The sequence below is a fragment of the Aspergillus bombycis genome (assembly GCF_001792695.1).
Source record: "Aspergillus bombycis strain NRRL26010 chromosome Unknown contig00009, whole genome shotgun sequence".
Taxonomy (NCBI): domain Eukaryota; kingdom Fungi; phylum Ascomycota; class Eurotiomycetes; order Eurotiales; family Aspergillaceae; genus Aspergillus; species Aspergillus bombycis.
The window spans coordinates 198,564-220,277 of NW_019170011.1; the positions used below are offsets into that span (position 1 = coordinate 198,564).

General features: G+C 50.0%; 4 protein-coding genes across 4 annotated transcripts; 1 reads left to right on the forward strand and 3 right to left on the reverse strand.

Annotated features, from left to right (window-relative positions):
- Positions 1-106: 106 nt before the first annotated feature.
- ABOM_003549 (histone acetyltransferase TRA1) lies at positions 107-11,942 on the reverse strand (the record flags this gene model as incomplete). Its single annotated transcript, XM_022530679.1, has 5 exons — positions 107-790; positions 842-11,134; positions 11,182-11,553; positions 11,627-11,784; positions 11,891-11,942. The coding sequence occupies 5 exons, from the start codon at positions 11,940-11,942 to the stop codon at positions 107-109; spliced, it is 11,559 nt and encodes a 3,852-aa protein (XP_022393071.1).
- Positions 11,943-12,922: 980 nt separating this feature from the next.
- On the reverse strand, positions 12,923-15,607 carry ABOM_003550 (protein phosphatase 2A regulatory subunit RTS1; the record flags this gene model as incomplete). The annotated part of the gene is made up of 8 exons (XM_022530680.1): positions 12,923-13,060; positions 13,227-13,542; positions 13,597-13,724; positions 13,778-13,948; positions 14,010-14,363; positions 14,431-15,030; positions 15,132-15,473; positions 15,584-15,607. The coding sequence occupies 8 exons, from the start codon at positions 15,605-15,607 to the stop codon at positions 12,923-12,925; spliced, it is 2,073 nt and encodes a 690-aa protein (XP_022393047.1).
- Positions 15,608-17,404: 1,797 nt separating this feature from the next.
- On the forward strand, positions 17,405-19,510 carry ABOM_003551 (transcription factor TFIIIC subunit TFC1; the record flags this gene model as incomplete). The annotated part of the gene is made up of 5 exons (XM_022530681.1): positions 17,405-17,545; positions 17,632-17,944; positions 18,016-18,093; positions 18,149-18,257; positions 18,316-19,510. The coding sequence occupies 5 exons, from the start codon at positions 17,405-17,407 to the stop codon at positions 19,508-19,510; spliced, it is 1,836 nt and encodes a 611-aa protein (XP_022393048.1).
- Positions 19,511-19,993: 483 nt separating this feature from the next.
- On the reverse strand, positions 19,994-21,120 carry ABOM_003552 (uncharacterized protein; the record flags this gene model as incomplete). Its single annotated transcript, XM_022530682.1, has 2 exons — positions 19,994-20,952; positions 21,006-21,120. 2 exons carry the CDS (start codon positions 21,118-21,120, stop codon positions 19,994-19,996), a joined length of 1,074 nt encoding a protein of 357 aa, XP_022393049.1.
- Between the last annotated feature and the right edge of the window lie 594 nt (positions 21,121-21,714).

Genomic DNA, 21,714 nt, shown 5'->3' on the forward strand with positions numbered 1-21,714 from the left:
AGCTCATTAGAACCGTAGGCAATCCTCCACAATCCGCCAAGCAAATAAGAACGCCAAGCATAAGAAAATAATACACCAGAGAAGCAGAAAACACAAAGCCCCGCGACTAGAGGTACGGCATCCACAAAGCATCGCAGGTTGCTAGGTGCTGAGGGTTGACGGCCTTGGAGATCAGGTCAATAGTAGTTTGGTTGGCTGGCAGATTGCCCTCCGGAGGACTGGCAAGGCTGACGGCCCGGTTGACGATGATATCGCTGTTGTTATATACCAAATCACGGAGCTGCGGGACTGGTAGAACGCCCCGATGCTGTGCTGTAGCCCAGAACATCATTTCGTCACGGACGAAAATGCTTAGTTGCTGCTCCAGCTCATGACGGGGCTCCGTAAGGCATCGGGCAATTGCCATCAGTGCACAAGCAAATAGACCTTCGGTGGCGATGGGTCCCATCAACGTCTGAATATTGGGGGTCAAACGGAAAGGCACCTGCTCCGGGTTGTAGAAGAAGGCTTTAGCAGGGTTGATAGCTGGGATCAGTTCGGAGCTCCAAATGTCACCCGTCGTCCTAGAAATCATGATCTTGTTGGGATACCGGTTACCCATATGCATCACGTAGGTCATGAAAGCGATGGCCGCGTATTGGTACGCGAACTGACGGCGGAAGAGCCAGAAGTCAGAGAAGTTGGGGTATGTCTTCTGGAAGTAGTCCAGCACAATATTGCTGGGAACCCACTTCTCCTGAATCGCAGTGAGGATCTCAGTTCGAAGCACTTGCTGTTGATCAGGTGTCCGCTGAGGAAAATTAGTCTTGTTCAAGTACGTAGGTGCGGTAGTTTCACTTACACTCTGCTTCGTCTCTGCTAATGACCTCATCTTTTCCATCGTGAATAGTACAGGATCATCCTTGTTTATTCCAACCCGTCGGCAGTAGTCTTCATAGATGCCCTGCATGGAAATGTACGAGGGATCATCACGAACCAAACGAATATGAGGTGCCAACGGAACCATGAGCGGAAGATGGAAATAAAGATTGCGCCGTCTGCTTTCCTTGCGTTTGCCTAAGAGACCATTGAAAATACGGAACAACTGCAGAATGCGCTCCTCGCGTCTACAGTGCCGAGCTGCTGGATGTTGGACGGCGAAAGGATGTATACTACCATCATGGCCACGGATCTTCAAGCGTCTGTGACAAACACCAATACCGCGGACTAGATCAATGTCAGGCAAGAATCGATCAATGCGAACGAAGTCTTGGTTCTTGTCTTTATGCAGTAAATATTGGCCAGGCACCTCAACCTCGTCGAATTTGAGGAATCGGAACTCGCTGAGATGCGGCGAGTAGCTCTCGAGGAACTGGGACTGAGGTCGACGATCAAGCTTCTCTTCGAACTTGTCACGCCAACGCCGCAACTTCTGAATATACTCATACATTGTAGGTTTCTTGACAACGAAGTCGGCCTCAAAAGATTTGCGAATATGGGCCGGGAGTATGGTCTCAGCGAAACGGGTGATGTTTGCTTCCGTGGGAGCAGGAAGCTTGAAGTCCTGTGCATACGAGCCAGGCATGCGACCAACATACGCCAGTCCATCGTTCAAAAGTGCGACAATGAGACGATAGGCATCTTCATCGGGTGGACATTTGAAGTTCTTGTGAATTTGGTCGACCATCGTCTCCATAGACAGCGCAAGCAATGGAAAAGCTGTCTTAAGACCGGACATGATCTCGTCTGAGTATTCCCAAGGCTTCTTGAGGGGTTCCTTCTCAGGCTCTGTGCCAGCGTTCTGGTTTTGCTGTGATGCCCCATTCTGGCCAGGTACCTGGAGATTCTGCTGTTGACCACCTTGAGCTTGGTTCTGAGTTTGACCTTGCCCCTGGTTCTGTCCCTGAGCAGGAGACTGCTGAGCTTGGCCGTTGACTTGAGGGCTTTGGCCCTGGACCATTCCCTGCTGAATCTGGTTCTGGGCTTGCTGTTGGTTAGGCAGATTAGCCTGGCCTTGCACGGGAGTGGATGTATTGGCATTTGGAGGCTGAGTATTTTGCGCAGGTGAGCCGCCCACAGCTGATGGGGAAGGCTTAGGCTGTGGTGAAGCTTGGGCTTGGGCCTGGGCTTGAGCCTGCTGCTGTCTGGCACGATTCAGCTTCTCTTGCTTTTGATCATGCTGCTTCTTGATATTGAGCATATCTTCCCTATTCGTACGTAGTAAGAAGAAGAGAGCCTGCGGGTACAGCTTTGCGATTTTCACCAGAAGGGCTTTGCAAAGGCGTGCTTCTCGATGCGAAAGACTGGTCAGAAGCTGTGGTATAAAGGTGATCCAATACCAGACAGGAGTGTCTCCCTTGAAATTTTCAAAGGCAGCCGCGACACGACCTTCTTCGTTGTCCAAGCTAAGAAGCCAAAGGATTCGGCTGAGCAACTTCCTAGCTTTAGAGTTCTTATAAAGCCCTGCAGCCTCGAGGTAGCAGCTTACAGCATTGCTTGCTAACTCATAATCCGATGGATCAGACTTCTTGAATCGCTGGTCACTGTATTGTCCCCACTCGGACCAAGCTTTCGCAAGCCTTAAGTCGTAATAGAGGGCAACACCAAATGCATCGTTTGCTTCACTGACATGGCTCAATTTAGCCAGGAACATACCCTTCAAGGTATAGAACTCTGCCTTTTGCTGTGCACCGAAGTAATTGAGATTCGTGTTGTTGATCACATCCAGTCCGCTGTTCAGCTCCTTGGGGTTTTGGTAGTGACATTTGGCTTGTTCACGCAGTTTCAAGAAAGCTTCTTGAATCTCGATGTTCGGAAGCGTATAGATACGGCTAAGTTGATTGATACACACCTCAGGCATTTGATGTTTACGTGCAACATGGGCGAAGCGGTTAATAATCCATGCGGTCTCATGGTATCCGCGGTAGGCATAGGAATTGCTGGCCACATTGTTGGTCTGTGGTGGCAGCAAGCTTAGATACGTTGCATTGATCAATTGGAAGATATGCTGACGCCACGTAACCAAATCTTGCCACGCGTTGATATCATCCCAGAGGTTAGGAAGGCGGTCACGCCAAGTTCCCAGCAACAATTTCAGCTCGGCTGATTTCGTATCCAGGTTCCGCTCATTGGTTTGCGAGAGACTGGCACAGATATGGCTTGCATCATGGAGCTCGACTAAGAGCTGGAAGTGCTGCAGAATAGGGATGTGAGCATTTGTAATCCTCTTCGGCAACTGAAGCCACTTGCGGATGGACAACTGAATGGACTCGTCGCAAACGCCGTTGAACTCCTGAATGTTCTCCTTCTTGATGTGATATTGAAGGAGTGCCATGAAAGCCTGGAAAAAGGTACGTCTCGGCGTCGGTGCATCAGAAACGGACTTGATGAGGGATTCGAGTTGCTCTCTATTGCCTTCGCTCTGCCAGTTCTCAATATTGCGCCAGGCAGCTTCAAGAAGAAGATCGTTCAAGTTCTCATGCTTAGCAAAGTCGCTGAGAATCTCCCATTGCTGCAGCTTTTGCGCGCAAATCAACCAATGATCCTCCCAGAGGTAGTATTCACCTTGCGAGAACGGCATTGCCCCAGAGCGAGCCTTGATCTGGGCATTCTCATACAACTGCTGGGCCTTATCCCACATTCCTTGTTGTTCGTAGGAAAGAGCAGCGTTAGTCTCGACAAACTTGCAACGACGTCGCCAGGTACCATAGAAGAAATCGTCTTCCTGTAGGCCTGCATAGACTTCAACAAGGGCATCCAAGTTGCTCTCACGGACAGTCGGTGTGTCAATTATGGGGTTGATGGCCGTTTCTTCCAAGTACCCAGCAGCCGTGTACCAAGCATCGTAGGTCCGGCTAAGGTACTTCATCACATGTGGGGGAATCTTGAACCGTGGCTTAGCACGAACTGCGCCCTCTAGCAGCGCTTGAACAACGTTTGGTCTCTTATCCAACTGCCTCTGGTGGTACTCGCGCGTGATCAGAGTAATCATACCCTTCTCCAAATCAATGCGATCTTCTCTGGACAAGGTAGACCAGAAGATAGTGAAGAGATTAGTCCAAAGAGTGTAGGCAACATTTGAATCAGTGTGTTGCAGCTGGCATAGTGGTTCCATCAAATCCCGGGCCCTAACGTCACTGATATCCGCCACGAATCGCTTCCGATCAGAGACAAACGCCTCTAACTGAATGTCGACCATGACATCGGCTTTCCTCGAATCTTTGTCTGCGTTTGCAAATAGGAACGATAGAGGGTAGACAGTATAGTCATCAGAATGCAGCTTAGCGGGTGCATTCATATCCACACAGCCCAGGACCAGATGGGATGCCTGTGCTAGCCAGAATGAGTCCGCGAGGGTATCCCAGTTCTGGCATGTCAGCACATAGCTGAGTCGAGAACTAGCCAAACGAGTCAAACTTCGATCGAAGATGGTCATGAAGCGGTTGCGCATTTCAACATCCTGTGCTCTAGTACCAATCAGGAATGCATGCTCCAAGCGAACTGTTAATTCCGTCCGCGTGATCTTAGAATCCTCGTAGATCCTGATGACAAGGTCAAGGAATTTCTTGAGCATGGTCTGGTCTTGTCGCGATTCGAAAAGCAGCATCTTGTGCAAAACCGCAGTCTTTTCCTTCAGAGTAGGCCATGATTCATTGGAATGGAAGATCCAGGTCTCAACCATACCAAGCACCTTGCTGCAGAGTTTTATGTTTTGCGATCGCTCCACAAGCTGGGCTAAAACGCTCAAGAAAGGCCGCCTTTGCTCCCCTAAATGAGACATACGCACAGATATCAACTCGATAGTCTTGAAGATTAAGTCCACACCAATTTCAAACTCTTGCTGGTCCGGAACTCCTTCCCCGGGTTTAGTGCCTGGAATAACCTGGTTTTGATTGTTCACGGAAGCTGCGACATGTTCCTTCGCCAGTTTTTGAGAGAAGACCTTCATGACCTGGGGGATGTGGGTATCCATCTCGGAGGGCTTATTCTTGGACAGGGTCCAAAGGACGTTTAAGCTAGAGACATAGTTGTTTGCCGAAAGTGTTTCTGTGGCGATAGCCGACAAATACGTAACAAACTCAGAAGGCGAGTTCTCGACGTCCATGCCATCCTCTTCCTCCGGCTGGTCATCGGGCAAAGCGTCGAGAACGCGTCTGACAGGAGGCTGTAGCTTGGGGGAGATGTCCACTTCATCCTCCACGCTGTGGAGGCAATCTTGGATCTCTGGGTTATCAGAACGCAGAGGCTTCTCAAAGAGCTTCTGGATCAAGGGTAGATGGCCTGTGATCCAGTCATCTGGCTTAGCTGCCAGAAGTACCCGCACAACTTGCAAAGTATTGACCATACTCGTGATGTGTTTTTCGTCTGGTTTGTCAGCTTTCTCCCCCGCAAGAATGGGGTCTGTAACCTTCTGATAGAGTTCGATATCGAGGTCGCCCCAGTATTCTGGAGAAAGGAGGTTTCTCAGCAAGTGAACAGCCTTCTTGACCATGTCTCCTGTAAGTACAGGTTGCTGTGTCTTGGTGGAAGGAAGGTCACGAATACGAGAAGCCGGAACAGGGAACCGCTCAGGAATGGTGGTAATGAAGGTAATAAGGTACTTCGTCAATGCAGCTCGAAGATCAGCAGGCACCAAGTATTCTGTGCGCTCACGAGTATTGGGTGGAGCAAGAGAGGGAGACGACGATGTGCCCTGAGCCTCCTCAAGTTTACGTTTCTTTGTATTTGGAGACTCGATTGTACCGTTCGGCATAGCAGAATGGCTCTTGACACGCTTTTCTTCCCAGTGCCAGATAAGGCTGATGAGGTTGAGCGCCAGCTTCTTACTCTCGTTAGATGAGTTTGGAGGAGAAGCTATTTTGATTAATGAGGGCACAATAAGAGGCACAAAATGCTCTCGCGACTCATAGAAAAGATCCGGCTGTCGCACGAGGAAGTGGAAGATGCTCATAACTTGCTGCAAGTTTGCAGTCTCTTCCGCCAGGATGCGCCGTGGCCATTTAGCCCAGAGCGGATAGCGCGCATCTGGTGCTTGAGCGTTACTATTTGCTGTCATGATCCGAGTAGGTAAGACAGGGGCCAGAACATCAAGGGCTTGGGTAACAAGGGCCTTGCCCTCATTCTGGTGTGCTCTCAAAAGGGCAACATAAACTTGGACCACGATCTTGAAGGGTGTCTCATAGTGGGCTATGAAGTAGCTGATGAGGACGTAGGCCCCATATTTATTGATGATGTCCTCAAGCCGGATATAATTCCAAGCGAACTTGATGATATCCTTGCGAGAATCTTGCACAGTCTGATGGTGGTATTTGATCAACAAGGCTGATAGCTGGAGAAGCTCCATACGTGAATGGTCAACACCTGACTGGCTAGACTCTTCACTCAGATCCGCCAACTGAGGCTTCCACAGGCGACTTTGGATAAATTCAGTCATGCTCTTGTCCATGAGCTTGGGGCTATTGGGGGCGTGGTTCCATGTTGTCTGAACATCCATTGCAAATATGGGATTGACGAGGTTGCGGAATGCATAAGTCTTCATCTTCTGGGAGCATGTTCGTTGGCCGTAAAGATCGAGGCAGCGCATAATAACAGAGCGGCGGTAGTCAATGGACTCATTGGTTATGATGTGACGAAATATGAACTTTGGGAACGCCAAGGTGCGTTTTAATTCATCCGCAGACAGGCCATCGATAACTTCGAAAAGGAAATCCAAATCTTGTGTTGACTCCGATAGATAGATCGTGAAGATATCCATCAGTTGATCCTCAGCCTGCTCGACTCTCAGTCTCTCATTGGCTGGTAACTTATCGTTGCGCAATTTCTTTTCAAGCTCGCGTCCGGAGCTCAATAGCTTAGCCCTCAAATCCGCATGAGATACAAGCCAGCGTTTTGTCGATTGATATGAGCATATGGAATGGGTAACGTAGATTCCGTTGATCGCAGCAGTGTTCTTGCCATCCGCCGGTTCCTGCCCGAAGAAAGTGGATGTGAAGCTTTCAGTGTCTGCAACTACCGCAGAACGCAGCGCCTCACTTTCTGGGTCTGCAAGGACCTGGCCAAAGAATCGCCCAAACCGTTCCTCTTTGAAGCGCGCCTGGAAGAAAGATAAGCTCTCTTTCGGATAGCGATTGAGGTACTTGACAAGAGGCTTGCGGAAGGGACTGTTGGAAGTCCGCCGAAGCTTTTCTTCGAGATCCAATACCTTGTTCACAAGATGTTCCATGAAGGATGTTGCAGCTGGCGGGAGGAGATGGAAAATATTAAAGATTGCAGCAACAACTTTCATGGGTGGACTTTGCTCAACAAGACTAAAGGACACTTTCTGCAAGATTGCATCATCGGCAATAACCTTCATATGATCCAAGAGACGAGCACCGATCTCAACTTTGAAGTAGTTGGTCAGCAAAGTCAACAGCCGGGCAAGCCCGTCAAGACCAGCGACGCTCAAGCGTTTGGGATCTTGAAGGTTCATGAGAATGGGACGAAGACCATTCTGTAGCAGATCCTTTGGAAGCTTGTTTGTCTGCGTAAGGACATCGCGCAGACCTGCGTTTGCTGCCTCGATAACGTCAGGAGACCGGGAATAAAGAGACTTGAAGAAGACAGAAATGATGCGAGCACGGCTGGTGTTCTGGGGCGTGTTGGCAAACTCCGGGAAGCTCATTGCCATCGATAAAAGACGGAGACAGGCCACGCGCAGATTTACAATCATCTCAGCATTCTTGAACTCATTTGGCTTGGATGCCAGAGACTCATCATCCGCGTCTGCCAAGGCGAGGGACTCCAGCATAAGTCGATTTAATGGATCGTTGAACGTCACGATGTTATTATGCAGGCTCAAACAGAAAGTGATAGCATCGATGAAGCCTATCTGAGTGGGGAAAGGCAGGGCCCGCAACGGTTTGTTGAAGATAGACTGCAACAGACGATCCTTCACGGGGAAAATGAGTTCATGGACTTGGCACCCTAGGACCTCAGCAATGGTTGAGAAGCTGCGACGAGAAGCTTCCCGAACGTATTTGTTCATATGTGAGAGTTCGTAGACAAAGAATCCGCACAAAGAATAGAGACGGCTCTTTTCATTCTTCAAGTCATCTTTGGAAACATTCTTGCAGCATCTTCGAAGGATCAAGTCTAGGGTATCTTGCGCCCTTATTCTTGTGCTAGCGGGTAGGTCGGCCGGTGTATCCTTAATGACATACATCAATGCCCGGACAAATTCAGCCTGTTTGTCGAAGAGCCAAGAATCGCCCAGGTCCAAGTCCGTTGCAAAAAGGTGAATACCAAGACTGCCTCCCGCTTTAGTAAACCACTCTTCACTATGACAGCTGTGGCAGAAGACACGGCCAAGATGCTGGAAGAAGGGTAGCTTTGATATGCGCTCAGGGGTGCCAAAGATGACGCCAGCTGCGTCTTTCATGACCTGCATCGCCGCCTGCGCACCTTCACGGACAGGGGCATTATCAGAGGATAGGCTCTCAACGATAGCCTCTGCGAGGACCCGCGAGTCAAGGTACACCGATCCTTCGCCACTGGCAACATCGAACGGCTTCCTGTTATGTCTGACTTGAGCCAGAGCCCGTCCAACTTCAACAACTGCGAAATGTTTGCAAACATCGGCCACAAAATTAGTCGCAGTTTGTTTCAGATCAGGAACCGTGGTGGCGAAAACGCTAGCCTTTAGAAGCTTCTTCAGTGAAACCTCCTGTGATAGCTTCTTCGGAATAGAGCTTGATCGCTCCGACTTGTCCAAGACATCGGCCATGCCAGTAGTCTTGTTCTCGAAGAGATCATTAGCATGCAGCCGAAGGAGCGATGCCAAATCCTCTGGGAGGTTTTCAGGTCCGATAAAGAGCTTCAGCTGGGACGAGATCATGCGGAATGCCTGCTGTTTGTAGTACACATCAGACGCCTTTGCAGCAGGCGTCTTCGGCGTCTCCATTAACTTCGCAATTGCCAAATCAATACCGATACCAATGGGGAAAGGACGCTTCTCACTCGGCCCAATAAGCTTGATATCAAAGCTAGGAGCGTCATCGGTAAATTGTTCAAATGTAAGTTCTGGAGGATGGTTAAGGAACTTCCTGTTGCGGCCGCCGAGCTTACCCAGTATCCTCATGGTTGTATGCGCATGGAAATGGTTATACGGGTGAGGCCGAAGGTGGTCCCACAGCGCGGTCATCAACTCGTCCATAATGGGAGACATTATAGGATCCAGGTAATCAGCAGTGAGATTGTCCACGCAGAGCTCGAGGGTTCGGAGTCCCTGTCCTACGAGGTCGGAGTCTGCGCGCAGCGCTACTACGATAGGACGCATGAGATAACTCAGATGTGGCAGGAGATGGCTGAGGCGAGCGGGGACAGTAAGGGTGAGTTCAACGTAGAGATCACGCTCCTGAGGCTTCCGAGCCGCGCTCAACAAGTTATTGAACGTCTCGAGAAGCATTTCCAGTAAGGGCAGGATTTCCTTGTATAGGAGCTCGAAGCGACCACCACCTATACTGCGGAACAGTGACCGCAATAAAAGGAAGTAGTTCATAGGCTCCTCGGCAGTCACCGAAAGCTCTATACATTTGGTAACAATCTTGGTTACATGAGGGTGCAACACTTGCTCGTTCTGGACTGAAAAGAGCGTTACTGCCATGAAAGAGAGCTTGAACATCCTAAGCAAGATTTTGGCCTTGGTCATATCTGAAGTTCCCACTTCGTCGATTCGATCCATGAGATACTGGAGTACCATTCCGGAAAAGGCCGGAGACGTTGCCTCACTGGCTAAGAAGAATTGGGGCAGGTGCAATAAAGCGCCATGTTCAAACATAAGCTCATGAAGGTAGGGTATCTCAGAATGAAAGACCTCGTGGAATGTGGCTGTGTCGATGCAGTGGAAGACGGTTCCAAAACTCTCCAGAAGTTCCTTTTCTTCTCGTGACATTGGTGCTGTATACTGACTTGCCAAAAAATCAAAGGGTGAAGAGTAATTTACTTCTGGTGGTGGCTGGTCTACACCATAATACTTGAAGACCCGAGCTCCCTCATGGAATAGTTTCTTGATGACCCGCACTTCCTCAGCATTATAACCGTAAGAGACCTCAGACCAATTGATAGGGACACTGTTCGGGTCGATCTGAATATGATCTGGATTACAGTTCTTTAGCTGGTGGAAGATATTCTTCAACCCGTTAATTAAATTCTTGAAGAGAAAGATATTATCTGAAACGGGATCACCTCCTCGATCGCGAGGGTTCGAAGTCTTGATCGGTGACGCCGAGAAGATATCAATTTCATCCCAGTCGGGTGGGTGATCTTTGTCGGCAAGGTATCTCTCTGATGAAGGCTCAATGTCCTTCTTGTTTGTCTTGTACGCGCTTGACACTTTCACTGCATTGTCAAACTGATAGTTCATAGACGCAAACTTGTCACCAATGGCATCAAGAATCATGATGAGGAAATAGCGGGCCTCTCGCTTATCATCAAGCTTGGAAATCTTTTCTGCCATGTTCAAAAGCAATTTGGCACTCATTGTTTGGAAGCTTGTCCCTGGGAAGTCATCGTGAAGGTTCTTAGTGTACACCTCGACAGTTCGCCGGATCTGATCACGAGTCAGATGGTCCCGTACGTGGTGGATCAAGTCAGCGAGCATGCTGTAGGCAAGAGGCCGCATCGTCTCATATACAGTAAGGCCGTCCCCAATCAAAGTCCTTTCATCAAGAAGCTCGTCAATCTTCTCCAGGAAAATCTTCCGATAGTTGAAATTGATGATATGACGAATTGCAACAAGAAGCTCCTTCCTGGCACTGGATTTCTCCCTTGGACAGTCCTGAAGAAGGCGAACGACCACTGAAGGCAGTGTCGGAAGGAAATCCTGAAGTTGATGGGCATACATGCGCAGCAGATACGCCAAAAAGCTCATCGTCTTCACCTGTGCCGTTATAAATTCGCCAAAGGCCGATCTGTTCTTGATCTCCTTGCATACACCAGTGAAGATCATGCCCTGGGAAGCTGCCTCCGCATGGGCTTTCTCCTGTGGCTTAGCTTGGAGAAGCAAGATGCTCTTTATGAGGGGCACAAAGAGCTTCACATTTGCCGATACAGAATTCCGGTGAGTCTGGAAGATGGAAACGACGATGATCGGACATTCTGCTAGAACCTTAAAGGACTGCATCCCCCTAAGTAAAACGTTGCTCCCTTGCTGATCGGACGGACCGAGGTCTGATACTGAAGTTGCTGGTGAACTAGGTCGAGGAGATTGAAAGTTCTGAGCTGTGGCACCGGGTGTTGAAGCATGCCGGATGGTGTGGCTTGGCTAGGTGCGTCGAAGGTGTCGCGAACAACCTGTTCCATTGTCTGGAACATCTCTTGAATAAGCTCGAGGAACGGCTGTACCCGGGCAGCAGTTGCCTTTGCCTGATTGCGTTCCAAATCCATAATGGTCTTCATGCATAGGACGGCATTCTCTTCATTTTCGATCCGTACGAGGTCCATCAAGAAGTCCACCATATCTGCGGCGTAGGGCTCGACATCGGGAGAGGCCATCGGTAACCGGTGTAAAGTCTCGAGAACGCAATTGCGTAGTTTCTGGTCGGTTACACGACATATGAGCACCGACCCCACGAAAGGCAGAACGATATCTCCAACCAAGGCGACTCACCTGCTCGAATGACAAGTTTGTAAACACCGGCTCGCCCTTGAGTATACCTTTGAACACCGGCCATAACTTTGAAAGGAATATGGGATAGCTTGCACCAGAGCATAACGGCTCGATATTATCTCGTAGTTCGACGGCGACATTGGCGCGGATTTTGATATCTAGAACACAGTCAGCAAGGGCAACAAGCTCCGTAAAGCTGCCCTCAGGCAAGCCCAGGCTCCTATCCCAGTGTATGCCCCAAGAGAATCAAAATATCCCACGTACCAAGCTTCTCGTCGCCCAGCTTGCTGGCGTAAATATCGATATTGCGCTCCATCGTCGGCGAGACCCTTCCAGGGGAGTGTTTAACAGGTTAGATTGGTTGTATTAATGCCAGGCCACACGCCGGCCAAAAGTCGAGCGCCAGCACAATCCGCTTCGTAAGTTGTGTTCATCCGCGTGAAAGCGACGGTAATAGGCTGTCACGTATGGCCCATCGACGGAAGACGCTGCATCGGACAGGACGAAGAATACAAGCGTCAAGTCATTAATCTCCCTCACAAATTAAACAGAAGGTATAGCAAAGAAGAATAATCAATTAAAGAGCGTAAGGAGAGAGAAGGACGTGGGGAGCGGGGAAAGAAAGTGGAGGGTATCAAAGGTCAAGAGAGCTGCGCGCAAATTCACACCTGCAAACCGATGGACCAGAAAGCAGCAGCGAGAACGCGGGTATCGCAAAGACCCCGAACGGAACACTAGTCCTAAACAGGAAGTTTCGCTACATCATTTCTCCATGCCGATAAGCGCGCGTCTGAGAACGCTTGTCGACTAGTTATCCTATCATGTAAGTGTCTGTAGACGCCAGACAGGGGTAACACTTCGGGCGCACGTGGTTAATTACCGAAAGTGAGGTGCATATAGTGGTGGATTTAGTCTGTTATGCCATAAATACTTCATGTTTTAGAATCAAAAGAGGTCATCGACATAAACGTCGACTAAGGGAAACGCCATTTGCACCCGTTTTCCAGACCCGAACACAGTTCTAATAGTCCAACTCAAACGTCCGCTTTGAATCACGGGCACAAAGATAGCCCTGCGCGCGGATAAAAGAATATTGAAAGCCATGTACACAAAAGGAGATATGAAAGAGAAAAGAAAAATAAGATCGGAAAGATATGGAGGGTGAAAGGCGCGTAACAGAGGGTTCTGATCAGATGTCAAACCAAGTGAAAACAAACACACTCATCGCAGCTCGTAGTCGCTATGCCATCACTGTGGGAAATCTAAATTAAAGAGTGCCATCAAATCGACCATCCATCACTTGGTAGAATTGCTTCGTGTTAAGATCTGCACGGCACTCGACCCGATCGACCTTCTGCGGTCGCGCGGCCGGATCTCACTGCCGCTACCACTCCGTCGCCTCCGAGTATCATCAAGGGTGTCGCGGCGCCGTCTCTGGAGCAACGGACGTTTTAACGTTAGAATCACGCTTGCTGTAACATCAAAAACGACAAAATCTTAGCAAAACGACGACGACAAAAGCAGGGGGAAAGGCTCATCGAGGTGCAGACAAGGTCATGTCAAAACATGACTTCACGAACACTCAGGCATGGACACTAACCGTTGAACTCCGTCGCTCCTTCACTGAGCCCGAGTCATCCAGCTTCAGAGACTGGAGACGATTCTGGCTATCTTGCGTGATGCTGTCAACCTCGTCTACATAAACAGGAACATCGGCTGGTGGCGGTGGTGGAGGAACACCATTCTGCCGGTCTTTGGCCTGCTCCGCCAGTTTTTCCCATCGCTCCTTTCGGGCTCTTTCGCGCTGCTCAGCACTGTTCTGCCGCTCGTTATACTCATGCGAGCATTCGTCGAAAAGCTGCGGGTTGATTTCCATGAACATCTTCATGGCGTTATATACCATGCTGTGGATTGTTCTGTCTACGAGTCAGCAATCTCGATAGGGAACGGGTGGTGAATAAGTAGCCTACCGATTCCAGTGTCCTTTCGAGTTCTCGTACAGTGGAGGGAACATAATCGGCAAGATAGTCTCCACATTATCGCTGACCAAGTTGCAGAAGTATTCGTTGTTCCAGAAATAGAGAGCACGTTCCGCCACCTGTCAGAGTACGTGTTAGAACTGTGAATGAGACAAGCTAGGATGGTCCATACCTGAAAATGGGGGCTTGCAACCGACTTCGCCAGTTGCTGGAACAAGGGTACTTGGACCTTTGCAAATTCTGCCGGGTCCATAACCTCAAAAATATCCTCTACTTCGTTCAAATACATTACCTCCTTCGTGCTGTTGACCTTCGGCCAATAGCGTAGTAAGCCGAGAACAACCTAAATTCGAGTTCAGAGTCAGGCTAACCGGAATTCCAAGGGAAATAGGTGGAAGTCTCACCTCTTCCGTCAACGAGGAGTCCTTCTCAAGGAACTGTACAATACAATACGCCAGCTGTGGGTGATACATGCTGAGGCCTTTAGCTTTGTGCAGAGGCAGCAAAACTCTCGTCAGGAAGAGTTTGTGTTCCTCCTTCAGCGGGAGTGCAAATCCGTTGATGATGGATCCGAGGATTTCGAGCAGCTCCGCAATTCCGTTAAATCGCTCCGTCTCGTAAGTGAATTGGAAGAACACGTTATTGATGGAGCGGCGAATATAAGACCGCAGATTCAGAAATTTTCCATAAATGCGATGCAAGGTAGTTTTCAGGAAATCACGTTCCCGAGGGTCTTCAGAGTCAAACAACTCCAGTAACTGTGCGAGTGTCAACTTATAGGTCTCGTTCTGCAGTTGCACAGTGCCAACCGTCTAGGCGACATACCTGTAATACAAAGTGATGGTCGATATAAGCTTTGGCAATATTCGTGTTGAAATCCTGACTCTCAATGAACCGTAAGAAGAACTCATAAACCACCTGGATATGGGGCCAAGCCACTTCCAAAACAGGTTCATCCTCTTCCGGGTCAAAGGCCTCCCCTTGGGGTGTTACAGGCGGTGGGATGGGTCGAAAGAGGTTCTTAGCGAACATCTCAACGACTCGGGGATACATGGGTTCCGTGATCACCGAACGGTTGTTTGCGACATAATCCAGGAGTTCGTGGAGCGCCAGCCTCTTAATCTCCTTCGACTTCATGTCGGCAGTCGGGTCGTTGAAATCAAAGATGATGTTGCATTGATCAATTTTCTGCATAAACAGCTCCTGACGCCGACTGGGTATTACTTCATGGAATCCCGGCAACTTCTCCAACTCTCTTTGGCGTTGATCCGAGATATCAAACCGCGACGAATGCTGACGTTTGGGAGTCCTGATCCCTTCGGACATATCTTTGGGCGTTGTCTGGAGGCGGTCGAAGACATGGGACTTTCTGGGAGGGGCTAGGTCGCCTGGCATCGTTTCGGCGGCGCCAGGGGGAGGTACATGCTAGAAAACGGGTCAAGGGTCAGCGCGATCAGCGAACGCGGGGGGGGCTACTCGGTCGCCTTGACCCAGAGGCATGGACGGGGATGGAGAGTAGGGCTCACCGGTGCGCTCGGACTGATGACCACGCTGGGAGCCGGCACTTGCCCTTGTTTCGTCGGAGTTGCTGGACCACCATTATTTACTGGCTGACCAGCGACGCCTGCGCCTTGAGGAACATGGTACTGACCTGGGGGATACGCCCCCGCCTGCGCAGCATTATCCGGAGACTTCCCTCTTGTATCATTCACCGAAGTTGTCGACGATGTCGGAGTGCCGTTCTTCGGAGATGAGGATTGCTGACCGTGATTGACTCCGAGGGAGGTTTGGTTCTGGGACGAGGAGTGGGAGGAATCTTTCTTCTTCGAAGATTTGTTTGCATCTTTGGCCCTCGACAACTGCTCGTGCTGGGACGGTTAGCTAGGAGTAGCGGGACGAGCGGCAGTTGTGATATTGAGGCGGGGATCGAGGTCAGGGCGGAAAATAGGAAGGCCGGCGACGCAGTGTATCAACTTACCACTCTCTGTCTGAAACCCTTCATTGTCGCAGATATTCGAACAGCCACATGTACTCGGACGGCGATCTCGATGCCAGTGCAGCAAGATGCCACACACTAGCAGGAGGGGATGTAGTTGGGTAGCGTAGAGGCGGTTCAGGAGACCCGGGTTGTTTATATCGGCCTGGAAATGACCACATGAGCGATTCTAACCCCAACGTAGTTGAACATAGCAATCGATTGCGATAAGGGTCCTTTTTGTTATGATTGCAGAAGCAATTATGACAGCAATGAGTAGACGTCGCAACACCAACTGACGTCGACTAATAGAAACCGTGCAGAAGGACCGGAGGGGTGGGATAATGAAGCAAAGGGAACAACTTGGGGGGAAGGAGATGGTAGGGCAACGACCATAATAGATGGGAACCAGAAAGGGAGGGGGACAAACAAAGAGTGGTTCTAGACGCGCAAGAGGAACAGGAAACTATTGCTGCATGACTTACCTCAGTGGGATCAAGCTGGGACGAGTGGAAGGGGGAGATGTTCAGTCGCTCTCACGCTGTTTCCTTAGGCGCGAACTGAGCGGTATAGGAGCAACTTAGGCAGTTAGTCGGTCCGCAGACGATCGAATCGCCTTTCCGTTGGCTGTCGCTTAGCGGCTGGGTGAGAAGCGGGGGTGTGGGAGAAGAGTCCCCAGGTACTGAGACGCACGGCACGATTGTCGCCTACACGATGCGGTTTAAAATAATTCTGTGCAATTGCAATAGGGCCGAGAAAAGGGCCGGTTGATATAGAAGATTGTTTAATGAGGAAGAGGGACTGAAGGTCTGACGGGGGGTGTGTTGTGGCTGAGGAGGGCGAGTGCGCTCAGACGTGTGGTGGAGGAAAGCCGTGGGACTGACTTAGTCCCATACATAGTACAACCAACTTGCTACGGTAAACTCCAGTAAAGGGGAACATACACCAGTACTCCAGGTATCAGTCAACTTGGCGGTGATAGAGTTAAACCCTAGTATATACAATAGAATTTCTTCTAGGTCTCTAGAGACTGATTCTGTAGATTCAATATGTGAAAGACAGAGTCCCTTCCCTCTTTTGCTCATCTTTTACTCTGGTATCCACGGCTATCGCATCACATCGGTTGTATGTTATGACCTGTTTCACATTTATGCTTATTATTTCCACTACCGGTTACTATTATAGGTACGGGCACCACCTGTGCCTGGGACAGGTACATACATAAGGCAAGGGACGGGTACTGGAAAATGGTAAAACTATCAAACAACCAGTACATCGGCTACCCACATGATCATATGGATTTTTTTTCCTTGATTATCTTTATTTTAAGACATTCCCGTAATCTCAATATGCCTCATACATTTATATAATTTTGTTCTTTTTTTTGTCTCCATCTTTGCAACTGGTACTCGAAAACACTCCTCCGTAAGTTCCACCAAAAAAAAAGAAAAAAAGGTGATGGTCATGTGACTACGACCGACGATTATTCACCCTCGTAGAAAGAAGCAGGTCAAATCGACCAACGTAACTACATGTACATACAAAAGAGGTATCAATACATCCTCTGGAGTTCACCAGAAATGACATAACTTGGCGAATTTGCCTCAGCTCACATATGAAGCCATTCAACACGCTTCTTTAAACAAAGTCTTACGTTCTGACGTCAATGGCAATCTAGCCTCGTACGGGTGCAAGTCATCTCAATCAAATATACATCTAAATTTGGGCTACATCCAACAACCACTCAATATCAATAACCTCTCATAGTCTAAACCCAACCCAACCCAACCACGGTTAGCAGATCATTGCATCACAATCCTTAACATGTCCGAACAACATGGGTCCAGGACAGCCCCATTCTATCCCATCCCGCCTCGCCGCATCGTCAGTGTCGAGCACCCGGCGATTGTCAAGAATGTCGATAAAGCCATCGACACACTCCAGGGTAACACAGGGATCTCCAAGGTACGTATACCCCTATGCACAGGGCCCTGACATTAACACCCACCCCAAGACGGTTTATCCTAGAATATTACGCTCACAACTGCTAGATGCTAAACCCTCCAAAAGCCGATACTCCGGCTTATCTCTACCTTCGACCAGAGGATGCAATGTCAAGACCTATTCAGTCAACCAGCTTGCCATCCAACAACATCCTCCTGAAGGTGACCGTGCCCAGACGGACTGGTCGTAAGCGCAAGCGAGGATCAGATGAGCCGTTCACCGGTGTCCCTGTCTCGACGCTTGGCCCTGAGTTTCAGCCACGGCGCAGCGCAAGGGAGCTCCTGCGGAGTTTGCGCGATAATGCTGGCAAATATCAGATTGAACCGGTCGGTCTTGTGAACCGGACGCATGTGTTTCGAGGTCTGTCATAACTTTCCTACTTTCTGCTTTGTGGGGGTTGCGAGCAAGTTGACGCTAATGAGGCTATATAGGGATGCCGGACTTTGTCTTCTCGAGTACTGGTAGTTCCTTCGCTAATCGGTTTCGGGAGCATATTCTGCCCTTTGACTGTTTGTTTTGCCCTGTAGATCGGGTCTAGCATGGTGGAAACTAATCGTTCCGCAGATGAAAAGATGAAGCAATTCAATCTAGACATGGCCAAAGGCATGTCATCAAACGTCGATATCATCCCACCGCCATCCTTCAGCCAGGGAGATATCCCCTTCACCTACGCGTAAGTCAAAACGATACCAATTAACCCAATCCACACCCATGCTGACCCTTCAAAACAGGTACCGGCAAAACCAAGCAGTCCGCCAATCGATTGATGCATCAGGCAACATAACAACAGTCAACACACAAAAACCCACAAAGGTCCTGACGCACTTAGTCTCCTACGACGTCCCGGAAGTACCCAGCAAACCGAACGAAAACACCCCACCCCTAGAAACCCAAGACGCCACCCTCCGAGAAACAGTAGCCATTATCCGGGAACTCTTCGAGAAGCGCCCAGCCTGGACGCGTCGTGGACTCCGCAACAACCTCAGGACAATCGAACAGCGATACGCCCTCCGGCTCGCAATCCCCTACGTAGGCTACATCATGCGTTCCGGACCCTGGCGCGACGCCATCATCAAATTCGGGCACGACCCGCGCTCATCCCCAGACTACCGCCCCTACCAAACAGTCATGTTCCGTATCCTGCCCCGGGAAGCGGACGTCGCGCGCGATGGCTACGCAGGGCGTCGTCACGCCGTGCCCCGACTCAACGACCCGGCCGCGACGGATCCCTCTAGCGATCTGAAAACAGATACGCACATCTTCACGGGCCAGCTGCCGCTGCCGCTCGACGGCCGGATGTGGATGTTCTGCGATATCACCGACCCTCTGCTGAGGAGTATCGTGTTCCCGGCGGAGGAGGCACTTGGGTTTATCCGCGAGACATGCGATACAGTCAGCGATGGGTGGTATGGGAGTGGGACGCTCGCGAAACTGAAACTGATCATGCGTCATAAGATCCTTGGGCTCATTGAGGAGCGGATTCCCGATGATCAGGACTTTTCGCGGATTCTGAGTTTCCCGGATTATGCGACGCCGGAGAATGTGAATACGGCGTTTACGCTGGATGCTAGCGTTGTGTCGAATAAGGAGTTAACTATGGCGACGGAGATTAGGGCGATGATTAAGGGGACCCCATCGTGGAGGGAGTCGAATCAGGGACAGCAAGAGCAGGATGCGACGGCGAAGCGTGGGAAAGGCGCTGCAGGTCGTCGAGTGCAGTGGCGGGATACGGCGGGCGAGGATGAGAGCGAAGGTGAAGAGGAGGCCATTGAGAAGCAGGAGATTCTGGAAGCAGCTGTGGATGAGGCTATCGAAGCCGCTACGGCAGGTGGAGATGATGACAGAAATGATGATCTTGGAGAGTCGGATGGGGGAGAGGATATCGAGGAGTCGAGACCTCGGCGCAAGTCAGCAAGTCGGCGGTGACGGCATTTGAAACATTCATGTTGACTTGTGTTGTCAAGATACTTATTTATACTAATCGCATTGTTCAGCTAGATGTATGTACATCATAAGACATCAGAAACATGACACGTTCTCACTCATAAGCAAAAGCATAGCATCGTTCAACGAGATGATAGATATGACGCCAAATAAATCCAATGAGATAGGGAGTCTTATATTATTCAGGACATTGTAGGAAGGATGGAATTTGCACTCTTCTGTGCGTAGTTATTCAAGTAGGAACAAAGGAGAACTGGAACAAGTCACAGTCGGCTGGTCATCAAGACCCGAGACAATAATATGGACATAAAAAGGAAAGTAATCCAAAAGGGTATCGAATAAAACAATGCAAAGAAAATCCAAGTGCTAAGCCTCAACTCCGGTTTTCACTGTACGCCGTACCAAAAAGAATGATGAATGATAAAATTATAACCATAAAGCCAACTCAGTCGGCTTCTTTGTGTCTTAAGCAGATTCCTCCACAGCGCTTCCACTCTCCCAGACTTCAACCTCCGCCTCGGATGGTCGGGACTTGGCGTCCCCGACCTGCTTCTCAGGCGTGGTCGCTTCAAGTAATGATGAAATAGAGGAGACACTGGAAAGTTTGCTGCGGCTGTGAGGGCAGGATCGAGGCAAAGTGGGAAGAGGTGCGTTTTTGGCGGGAGTGGCGTCGGTTTCCTCGTCGTCATAGACGACGGCATAAGAGAAAGTGTGGCAGTCTTCGCCATAGTAGTCAGCGGCAATCAGGTCGCCGAGGGGAGCACGAGATTCTTCCATCATGATGGACTTGCGGGCGGCAGCAGCGGGGGATTCCTGTTGACGAGAGCGAGGAAGGTCGATTCCGAGTTCGGCAGGGGGGATATTCTCCTTGCCTCGGGTGGCCGACTCCCCCTTGCCTTCGTCATCACTGATATCCAGCACACAGGTCGAGTGCTGCATGAGGTTGGTCATCTCCTCTTGTTCTGAATCTACATAAATATCGAAGGACCAGCCAGAGGGGGCCTTGGAGGCAGGTTGACTCGTTGGCTTGCCGCTTGCCAGAGCCGCTGCAAGGGAGAAAGGACGATGGACACTCTTTTTACTTGCAGGTTCAGGACGGCTCTTCGCAATGGTCGAGCGACGAGCGAATGGCTTGCACGGTTTAGCCTGTGGGGAGCGCCCGGCCGGTTTAAGGGTGGGAGCGGATTTCGGGGTAGACAGGGATGTCTTGGGGGGCGTGGTTGGGATGTGAGGCGCTGCGTTGGACTTCACGGTTGTCAACGTGATCCGCGAGGACTTCATGGGCTTCATAATATTCTTGACGGGCTCATGCTCGTCCTCATCCGCGCCACGCTTGCGTTTTGCCGAGGACTTCAAGGTTGTGGGGTCGATGTTCTCGGTGTCCACCTCCGAGAGGGGCTGTCTCTTGCCAGACAGGATCGTGCCTGATGGTCGGGTTAGTACGTGTTGGTACATAGCTAGACTCCAAGGAACATACCATTTCGTTGGTTTTTCAGGTTCATCTTTGACTTCAGCAAGGGTCGCATGCGCGGTGTATCCAAGCTCGCAAAGGGCTGCCGCACGGTCGTGGGAGACATTGTGAGAGCGGCCATGTTATTCGACGTGACTTAAGGGAGAACTGAGACAATTGCGCTGCAGAGCAATAGGGCTGGAGTAATAAAGGGAGTCAACCAGGCAGCAAGCGAAGACTGCCGTGGAGCTGAGTGAGTGATAAGCCTGCGCGGGTGTGGATTTGTTTTGGTCGCGTCGAGGAAGTGGGGGGTGACGGGCGGTCTAGGTATTGTACGGTAGTAACTATACCACCGCGATCAACACAACCCAACGGTTCAAATGGAACCGATCACGAACGAACCAAGGATGAGGTATACAATATCTAGGGAGGAAACGAAGTCAAAGTTGGACAGGGCCACGGGTCTCTAGAGTAGTCGTGTCGAGCTTTTCGCAAAACACAACAAACAACACGTTCAGGATGGATATATTACACAACAACAAACAACACGACGAGGATGCGATGAACGGATGAAAAGAAACGGTCACAACAGTGGCAGTCGAGACAAGATATAAAGCTATGGCAGTAAGGGCCGTAGGAGAAGTGGAGTGGAATGGCTAAGAATGGAGGGCAGGGTATCGGAATGAGAATGACAATTGAGGAGCGCGAAACATGCAGATGCGTGGTTTCGGAGTAT